The sequence below is a fragment of the Magallana gigas genome, chromosome 6, assembly GCF_963853765.1.
Source record: "Magallana gigas chromosome 6, xbMagGiga1.1, whole genome shotgun sequence".
Taxonomy (NCBI): domain Eukaryota; kingdom Metazoa; phylum Mollusca; class Bivalvia; order Ostreida; family Ostreidae; genus Magallana; species Magallana gigas.
In genome coordinates, this window is record NC_088858.1 from 9,626,486 (window position 1) to 9,637,927 (window position 11,442).

At 33.1% G+C, this 11,442-nt stretch overlaps 1 protein-coding gene across 1 annotated transcript; it reads left to right on the forward strand.

Moving 5' to 3' along the window:
* Positions 1-408: 408 nt before the first annotated feature.
* On the forward strand, positions 409-1,950 carry LOC105334571 (GDNF family receptor alpha-2-like). The gene is made up of 2 exons (XM_066087152.1): positions 409-937; positions 1,892-1,950. The coding sequence occupies exons 1-2, from the start codon at positions 409-411 to the stop codon at positions 1,948-1,950; spliced, it is 588 nt and encodes a 195-aa protein (XP_065943224.1).
* The last annotated feature ends 9,492 nt before the right edge of the window (positions 1,951-11,442 follow it).

An 11,442-nucleotide genomic window follows, 5' to 3' on the forward strand; every position in this document is an offset into this window, starting at 1 on the left:
AGATCTTATCCTTTGGTGACGGATGAAAATTCAACAGAAATGGTTGATCTTTAGGGTTGGAATTCACAAACCTATGGACAACATATAAACTCACCATATGCCATTTTATTTTATCTTGAATTTCACCTTGAAGCTTTGTTCATTGCCAAGCGCTCTACAAAAGCTGCATTCACCATGTTTTGAAGGATTTTCTTTTTTAGATGACCTTGAATTTAGACTGGATGCATCGTCTATGGCCGAGTAACCTACAAACGCTGCCTTCAAGATTAACTCTATATATACAATATGTAATAGTTGTGACACATCAAATTTTGCATCAGTTCATTTGGGACGCGATTATTCGCTGAAATACCAAGGACCATCTCATATTTCTGTACATTATGGAATTATAGTGTATTGCCTTACATTATGGAAGGCTCAGCTTTAGTTCTGATGACTGTGGTATGTTTTGTTTTCGCCACTGAAGAAACTTGTAATGACTTAGAAACGAGCTGCTACACCAGTTTAGGCTGTGGCAATGCTCTGCACAACTACCAACTGGTCTGTGGTCGTCAGCTCTCTGGGGACACTGATGAGTGTACAGAGGAATGTCAGAGAGCCCTGATCACCCTGATAGCCAGGGATAACGGTTACAAGTTCATCACCTGTAAGTGCAAGAAAGGAAATGAAAGGTATTCCGACTGTGATGAAAAGAAGCGGAACATTCAAGTCTGCAAAAATATTTTAGACGCAGTGGAGAGACTGAACGATACCAGCAAACCCATCAACTGCCTCACTGCTCATTTAATTTGCGATACGGACAGCACGTGTGCGGCAGCTCTCAACTATTACCATAGCCTTTGTGGGAATTTAAAGGATGCTGGATGGTGCTCTGAGAGATGCAATGAATCCATCAACATACTCTATCAAACAAAGTATGCAATGAAATTACAGAAATGTAAGTGTGACAAAACTACGGACGATTTCAATTGTTTTGAGCTCCAACAAAATACGGACTATTGCTTGAAAGCTTCAGATCTTGTTAACAATCAAGCTGTTCGGTATGCATCTCACGACAATTCAAATGGAAGTAGACAAATTGGAAATCGAGAACTCATACTTATTGTTGTTGTTTCAGTATTTTTGTTAAAGACTTTATTTCAAAACATGTAATTTATCATCACACTATGACGTAGGTGTACAATTTTATATCTCATTTATTACTTCAGCTTACGTTTATATGCTTTCCTAAAAATTACCCAGGGTTGTTTGATAAAGGTACTGTTAATATAAAAAAACAAAAACCCAAAATGTAAAAATCGTTCCATGTCCTTGTTTGTGTAAACATAACTGTTCCGAGTTTCTGGTGAATATTAAATATAATCAGTGAAATGCATCTCTAACCAGACTTGTAACCTGGCAGGTGATGACGTGTCAAACATTCAACCAATCATTCGTTCAAGCAATGAATTTCTTGAGCCGTTCCGGCACGGATGTAAAAAATTTTTACAGAATGGACAGTCACTTCTTTCCCTTTACTTTGAGGTATTGACATATTTCAATGCCTCTTTTGTTTTATGTTAAAGGTTATTTTTGTGTGAAATTTTAATGAATTTAAGTTTTGATCTTAACAGAAAATAGATTGCCCTACATTTATGAAAAGGGGGTTGTCATGGAATCATATGTACAGTAATACATTTGGGGTCGTTTTTCGTTTTGTCGTAAAAGTCACGATTGCTAATAATATTGCTAATTGAACTTAATAGCTTCAACATTTAAAATCAAATTTCCCAGTTTTGCAAGCTTTCGTCGCAAAGCTTGCATTCTCAGTATTTTTGACATTGCATTTTGTAATATAAAGATACCTGGGATTTGCCAACAATTGAGGTATCATACTGTCATACTATTATAGATGGACGCACCGGACTGAGAGTGAAAGGTTATCCCAGTCCTCTTTCCGTTTATGTATAAAGGATGCTGCATTTATATTTTAAGTGTTCATGGTCCACGAATCGAATTGATTCGTTCTCAGTTTTCAAAGAAATTCAATGATAGAGTTGAATGTAATTGCTAATATGTTCTTATGTCTGACAATGTAAAAAGTTCATGATAATTATTTATGTATACTACTGATATCAAATAAAGATTATTAGTATTCCAGATATTGCTTTCACGTTTCCATGGGCTGTCGAACGGAACGTAATCAAATAAACATTAACACAAAATCTAGATACAATGGAAAAACGTCAGAACCATGCTGTCTTGCTACTTTTAACACATACGGTTGTTAGGTAGTGCTGAATATCACCAACGATAAGGTACATAGAAGATAAAATAACGCGTTAATCCTCTACGATTTCAGCATGAAATGACCAGGTTTTAAATTATTTTCAGACTTGAAGACCGGTGAACTCGTTACTAAGCTCAATTTGCAGCGTATATTAATATTTCCGGCTGTTTTTTTCTCTAAAACGCTTTGTCCGCTGCCTTACTTTTATTTATTTTGTTGAACATAATTTCATATTGCTCCATAAAATAGCGCGAGATATTTGTATTATACTAAAGGACTCAATCCTTATGTATTTTTACTTCGGTGTAAATCAAATAAAAAAGTAGCTACTGTTCATTTAGTTTAAATATTTTGTAATCAGCATCTGATAAACCGTATTATCATGCTGAGTTGAAATGTGTCGTATTATTTTACTCGGGGATGATAGATTAGTTTTAATACGGTAGCAAGTGTTGACAATGACATGTTGGAGCGTTGTTACAAAACAACACGTAAAAGAATGCTAAATGTTTTACCGATTTCACTAGGATTAACGCCATGGAGATGATTTAGAAACTTCACTGTTTTAGAGGTGTAACTCTTTAGGGCAGTGAGACTGGTTCAAAGAACTTTGTGGGAGGAAATTGACGAAAAACGTCGATCAAATCGTCTGTAAAATCGTCGATTTGTGCACTCTAATTCCGGTATCAGTGGTTCTGATATTATAGTCCGATAACGGCTTGTATTGATTCAACTCATAGTAATGAATTGTGTAAAAACGTCATCCTTTCAGTATCGCATTAAATCAAAATGTTTTGACTTTGAAATTTGTCGCTGAAATCGAAAACCAATCTGTTGAATGACAAACCTATTCGGAAACGCAATTATAGTTTACGACAAAAAATTTCTACTTAATGACGTAGTATTTTTCAGGCTATAAGTGAGTGTATTTGACATTTGACAGAATGGTAAACAAACTAGGTTAAATGTATGCGCGGTGTTTGCTATATGTAGTTTCTGACACTGTAGCTCTTTGGAAAAAGTCGAGTTGAATAACCAGAGAATTTTAAGATATGCATGCATATTTAGCCTTGTAATGCTGAAATCCATTTAATATTTTTTACCACACTCCATACATGCCTGGTCTCGTGTTTATATTGCGCCCACATGTAGAATCGTGACTCTCAACGACGAAGCAATTTCCTATTCTTCGTGATAAAACGATTTTCTCTGGAAGTTTCTACATCCTTTGTCTTTTACTTCCGTTCGTCTCAGTGCATTTGTGTCTCCAATAGTATTTGTCTTTGGCAAAAACATGTAGATTAATATCAGGCCATGTAAATATGACTGGACTCGCTATTCCACTACATGTATGTCTGGGGTTTCAGTTAGAGTTCACTGCCTCCTTTGTTTTCATCAAGGCACACTTAAGGGCTTTGTTTTGGTCAATGCTTACTAATCAGTATAGCTTTGTTTTGGTTCGTGCTCTCTTACCGAGTAACTTTACATTATTAGTTTGATACTAGACTTTGACCCGTGCGTGTTGACATTGCATATGATATCGGATATATATATATATATATATATATATATATATATATATATATATATATATATATATATATATATATATATATATATATATATATATATATATATATATATATATATATATAAAATAGATACATCGACAGACCGTATTGTTCAGTTGACATTTACATGGCCTACAATAATGCTATTTCACTACAATCTGCCTGGTTAGAATAATCTAAGTGTGTCTCGGCACATGCCTTCACCACACTTTAAATTCCTTCCGTAATACAGCAAAAAATTGCAGAATCGCTCAAAAACGATTTTAAAGAAAATTGATGAAGCTGCATTGAAAATAACAGCCAAATTATTCATTACAAACCGTTATGATGCTGTAAACTTTTTCACCAACGTTTTTCACCATGTTTACTCGCTTCAAATTTACACGCCATGTTGACTTTCGGAACTCTTGGGACTTTTCATATTAAATGCACTGAGTTAGAGTTATCTCCCGTATTTTCGTTGATGAACAGAATAAATAGCAAATTTTCAATGAAAATTTACACGTATTTGTATTTATGCAAATGTGATATTGTGGAAACACAAACTAAAGAGCCTCCGTAATTTAGCGTGAATGTAATGCGCATGCGCAAGATTGTAACATCCAAAAAATCCAGATGATTTCCGGATTTTTAAGAGGAATTTTCGTTGATTGTTAATAAACGAAGCTTGATTTAGTAAAAATAAAAACAAACTGGTAATCTTCAAGTACCAATGATGTTTAAAATATATAAAACAAAAACAGTACTCTTCCGATTTCTCGGTATTAAAGCCCAAAAAATTTGAGTCTATTACTAGATATAGTAGTATAGATATATGTTGTTTTTTTTTTTTGGGGGGGGGGGGGGGGGTCCATAAAGGTACCCTCCAGACCTCGCCCCCCCTCTAGATCCGCTCGTGCATGTCTTTATCTTCAGACAACTTCCGAGAATTTGCGCACCGATATTGTTACATTTACATCTTCGCATCAAAGGTAAAGCGATTTAGGAATAATTATTACTATTGATGCATGATGCAATATGTTGCCGCCATGTTAAAAAAATTTAAGGAAACCATTGTAGTATATACTTTTAAGGGTCCTTTTATTCATGATTGAATATGTACATGTATAATTAACCCCCAATTTCCAACTTTGAGATCTCGTGCATACGCGATTTTAGTTCAGGCCATAATTGTCACATATTTAATTGTCTTTTATTTGAAATTTGGAAGTTATCCGTCTTTGGTTTTGTCTTTTATGTTTATGTGATTAAAAAAAATAGAAGCTATCATGCCTGCGTCCAGGACTGTAATGGAGATGATACACTGTGCAATGTCGAGGGCGTTGTTTTAGATAAAGTTTACTTGTTAATAGAATAGTGAAAAATATAATGGGACCGGTGTCACAAAGTTGTCATAGGATTCAACCAAAGATAGGTGTAAGATTTTCTTGAGATTATCATTTTTTATGAATAGATTTTATTACGGTTTCTTTACAAAAATTGACACCTACCCATCCACATACATTTTGCTTAAAAGAAGTAATACAAATAATTCGTAAAATTAAGGGGGAAAACAGAAAAAATCTACCTTCAAAATAAAAACAAAGATTAAAATAGACGAATGCGGAATAAATTTTATAGATTGTGTAAAACGCAAATATCGAAAACGTGTCACTTTACGTGAGAATTTTATTATTATTCGGGAATATAATCGACAAAGAAAAAAATGTGCTCGAAATTAAAAAAAAAATTACCTAATAAAATCAAAGATTAAAATAGGCCAAAAATAGAATTTATTTTTTGCCAATAAGCTGACAGTTATCATGAGGCTTCGTAAAAGAATTACATAATCACAGAGTGGTTCAAAGTTTAACCAGCATTTAGAACCATTTTAACAAGACCTTGGACTTTCGATATGACGTGACTATCTATTTCTTGCGTCAAAACAAGTTTAATTGACGCTGGTTTCAGGTGAAATATACACAGATTGCGAAGTCTTAGCTCAAAAGCCAGACAAAACTTGTTGATATCACAGAGCCTTGGCTGAATGGCCAGCATGAAATAGAAGGCCTAGTTCTCATTGCTGTGTGACACAACTACCCAAAGTCCAAGTTATTGTTAAAATAGTTCTAGAATATATAAGGAACAATTATAAAAATCTACAATGCTTATATAGCGTAGATTCAATTTATTCGAAGTATGATACCCCGTTCCCCTGGATCAATTCCATAGCCACAAGAAGGTTCAAACATTGAAAGATACAGGGAACAATCTTTTAATGGCATACTTCTAAGGATCAACAATTCTTTAAACTGTGATATTACTATGTTGATTGTTGATAATCTGATGTTGATAATCCCTCCCGCCTACCCCCAGTTAAAAAATACTCTGGTGCACTGGTGCACCTGGAGTTGGAAGTACAACATGTACATATATGTAATCTACTCCCAAGAGAAACAATTTCAAATTCTTAAAACCTAGAAAGGTTCGTATATTAACCCCTCTTTAGGTATAGAATAAACTTATACTGAACATTCTTGTTATGAAAAGGCGTGAAGTACATGTTCATATTTTAAGCATGGATTAATAATCGCGTGAAATCAAACAATTATTTACGAAGATTCATTTCACCATCTATCACTGCTGTAACATACTGGCATCCAACTCAGCGAGTTTTTGTTTTGTAAACTCTTTTGAAGAGAGAAGGCATTAATTTTCAGTATCATAATTTCTGTGTTTGTATTCTGTTGAGCGAATTCAATGTAGCTAGGCTCTCTCTGACTACAGCCAGGTCGTTTACAGAATTGATACAGTAGAGGCTAACTTTAGTCTTACCTAACCTATAATCATGACGTTGGTCTTTGCTATTTTTGCTGGAAGGTCAACAAATTACTCATCAGATCTTACCCCCCCCCCCCCCCAGCAAAAAAAAAAATTAAAAGGCATAAACTATTCTATACTATCTACACATTGCTCTTCTTCTCAAGAAGGTGTATAAAGTCTACAAGAGATCCGACCGACCATCCCGGTACAGGTAATAAATAACGATTAGTATCAGGTATTAGTAAACATACGTATGAGATTTGTGCCTGTTTAAAGATACTGTCAACAATTCAACAATTAAGTGCATAGTATATGTTCGATATGTCACCCTTTATAGGTTCTATACTTTCGCATTTTAAGAGTCCATATTGTTTACATCGAAGACGTAGAACGAAATTTTTGCCGGTTTTTATTTTCAACATCAGAATTGTATTACCTTATACAAGTATCACGTCGAATCCATCGTAAACGACTTCCTTTCATTTATATTTCATTTTGCATTTCTATTTGCTTATAATTACTTATCATTATAGTTGACAATGTTATAGCCTTGGGTCTCTTGAGAATTGATTTGATATTTTTTTTTTTGCAAAAAATGTCTCTGTCTCGGTAGAAATGATTTTAATAAATCGTCTCCCGGAAATAAAAATCCAATACCCTTTCCGTAATTTTTATTGAGTTATCAAACGAGAACAGGCGGAAAGCCAGTCAGAATTTTTTATTCGGTAGAGTATCTTATTCTTGACGTATATGTTACCTTGGAATATTATGTTTTGTTTCATCTCAACAGGTCTGAGGATGCTTTTCAAATATCCAACGTTGAAAAAAACCCCAATCTGAAATATCAACACATGCAGGCTCAAAGTCAAATTGCTCACCTGAAAAACAGTTCTCAATTTTTTTGTGTCCTTATCATCGTTTTTTTTTTTTTTATAAAAAAAAATAATTTACAAGTAGGTGTTAGTGGATGGAGGGGGGGGGGGGTGGCGGGGGGGGGGGGCAGATTTGAAAGAGTATGGCTTTATATGTATATGTATACCACGATGCTTGCAAATGCATTTTGTAGCATTAGTGATCTTGAGGGGATTGAAAAAAAGGTTTAACTGCACATATTTCTTTGTCGAACTTTAGTCCCGTTCTGGTGCCTCGAATTTGATCGGGAATGGGAGTGTCATACATGTATTTCATTTTGAATCTACACGTACGATATACATGTCTCAAGAAAGATCACAAACTGTAGTATTGTGTTCTTAAGGGGAATATTTTTCAAAGATTTTACCTTTATATATGAAATCCTACTCTGTTTGTTGAAAATCGCAGACATTCTTAGCCGAATCATTGTTTGGCAACGATGTCACTTCTTAAAGCAATATGAGCTCCATTTTCATGCTGAATTTATTTTTTATGAAAATGATTTTTTTCTACTAAAATGGCAAAAATAACATGGTTTTTAAATTTCTGTTAGCCATATTTTTGTGGGAAAAGCCTTTAAGAAGCCTTAATCAAAGCAAAATTGAATTATTGTCGTCCTGTACAATAATTGATCTGCTATATATTCCTGAGAAGAGAAATCTTTCTTCTGTCAGAAATTAATGATTTTTTTCAAATCTTAAATATCATAAAAGTTTAAGTTACATGCAGACTTATCATTCTAGCAGGTTTTTGCAGCAAAATAAAATTCCAAAAAAATACAGCTCAAATTGCTTTAAAGAAAAGAAGCTGGAATGGTCTAGGCCTGTATAAACGACTTAATTTTAAAAGTTGTAAAGGTTATGTTCATGTTCGTGTTCATTTATTTCGCTTAAAACATATAATTTGTTACAAGAAATGCATAATATACAAAAGGAAATAGAAAAGCATGATTATTTTTAATAAAAAATATATTTCAAGTCAAAAAATTTACTTATTTGTGAAAATATTTTTGGGAAAACATGTATTATATTATATATTATTTTGATTTCTGAGATACTATTGTCTCAGAAATCCAAATACTTAAAATATGAAATACAGATTTTATCTTAAGTAATCATTTTAAAAATAACTTTTTCTTAGAGACAGTAAAGCACTTCATTCCAAAACATAGCGACATTCATCGCCAATCTGATTGGCTTCACATAAATAATATTTACGGTCTTCACTTGATATATTATTCCATCTGCCATGTTCTTTTGGAAGATGGGGATTTTTATTCTATATTTGAATCATGAATTTCGTAATTTCCGTGACAAAATCGTTAATTAAACTTAAGTTTAAACTTACACTTTAATTTAAATATACGTTTTATAACACCTTTTAAAGAAATAGCTATTTCAGAGTTCTTTTTTTAATTAACTGTTCTTTTAATTTTTTTTATAATTCGCTTAACAATTCTCTCTAGAAATTTAACATCGATGGCGCTAAGCTTGTGTTAGACGTAAGACAGACCTCATTTGTCAAGAATTTTTTTATACAGGGTAGCCAATTATTATTCTTTTCACATTTTGTGTAACAATAGAACACGAAGACATAAATTTACATTATTTTCATGACATAAAATCAACTTTGCCAAAAACCAACCATTCTTGTATCAATGGTAATATATAATGGAACTCTACCTGCTCCTCCATATACCATGATAAAGTTCGGAGTAGTACCTCCTATCCAATAAAGCCAGATGAATATCAAACGACAAATCAAATGATCTAAATTTTTAAATAATACCATAAATAGCCTTCTGAGATTAAGTGCATCTATTACATGTTTCTTGGCGTTACAAAAATAGCCAGAGCGAGAAAAATTACCACTAGGTAGTTATACTCCCTACCACTCCTAATGTATCACCATTATTCATAGAAGTACATTTGGGAGTAAGTCCTTTAGAAAATTTCATTATTATAGTGTTTTTTTCATATTTGCTGTAAGTTTTCAATGTTTACAGTATAGTTATACAAAAGTCATCAGGTCTTTGCTGTAAGTCGTCTTGAGCTGACGCTGAAAACAAGACAGCATCGTCCGCGTAAAATGAAATAGTTTACGGAGTTTAAAATAAGGCAGATTAAAGTACTTCACTACACCAAGACTTATACTTTTTAAGATACTACGTCACAAGATGGCGATTTAAATGTTTTGTTAAACTGTTCGTATCGTCATAACCCAGTGGTTAAAGTATCAAGCTTGTGAACAGCAGATCATAAGCTCGAATCCGCCTGGGCTTTTGTTTAAGTTTACTGAATGAATTTTTCGAAAATATCATTTTTTTATTCAAAATTGCACATTTTTTCGCCTATTTGACATATATACTTCTTACCCATCATGCTTTCTATCATAATGAAGTAATTTTCTGCTAATTTGAGAAAATATTTCAAGGTGTAGCGAGCCACCTTAAATAGTTTACAATGTTTACAATAAACAAGCAGATCGTTCTTTGTGTCATTTGTAACACTAGTACACCCACTGACATTTCTATCAGTAATAAGACTTTCAATGCTGTTAATAAAGATGAAAAATAAGAAAGGTGACATTTTTTTCTCATTGACGTACTGCAAGATTACAATAAAAAAAACGTGAGATTTCATCATTCAATCTTACTTTTACTTGTTACCATTGTACAAATCTTTCAAAAAGGTAAAGCGTTTGCCAGATACACCTCTTATAGAAACTTTATCCCATAACCTTCGCGCCATACAGTATCAAAAGCTTTTTTTTTTAATAGTAAAGGCCAAGAACAAATTCTATTTGCAATACATTAACATTTGTAATATAAATTGCAACAATCTGTGAGGACCCACCACTAATTAGGGTATCACAGCTTGAACTATTTACGTTTACTATCAACGCGATGACGCTCGTATAATAATAGTTATTACAAAAAGTGTCATGGCATTACTTCTTTTTATTTTTCTTAACTTCCGGATAATATTGGTATCAAAGGAAAAAAAAAACCATGTCATATTTGATCCTTAAAATGTACGTCATTCGGGTCCATGCACGGTCACAGTTACATGTAACTCATACAAAAGGCAGATAATATATGAATAGCGACGCATTACTGAATTAGGCGAATTTAATTAATAAAATCCTTTAGTGTGCTTCGTGTTGGAGTAAAGAAAAAAAAATCATTGCAGGTGCAGGTAATGATTTTTTCCCCTGCAATACTCACTATGGTAGTGTACACGAAGCAATTCCTTTAAGGAAAGATAAGCTCATTTTCTTCCTTTATCGTAATAATATATCCTCTATATAAATAAACAAACATATATATGCTTATTCCATTGGCTCCCAACCTTTTGTCTTGCTCCTCAGCCACCAGCCAAAAAGGCACTGTACTGTTAAAAAGATATTCTGAATTTTTCTTAAAGCATTTATAAATTGAATAAGATTATCAATTCTTTAAACGAGAACGTTGCTTAGAAGGACGATTAAATTCTACCATTTGTGGAATTAATTACAACTTCGTTTCAAGTTAGACATTATTTCGTTAAGTCTTTGCTTTAAAGGTTTGCAAAAATGTCAATCAACAAAATATGAAGACATTTAGTTCTACAAATAGACATAATAATATCTTAACACCATGTGTATTTTAAAAGGACCTAAATTGACGTTGTCATTTATTGAACAATACACTCCTAGATAACGCAGTTTTAAAAAAAATTAAAGGAATGCTTTAGATTCATACACGGACATCAATAAGATCAGGATTCGGTTTTGCCAATATATGTAGCTGTATGAACTTCATTGTAAAAAAAAAATAACAACAACAAAACACACAATGCACCAACAACAAAAATCCCTTATTATTCAAAACAGAGGACGGTCCTCTAA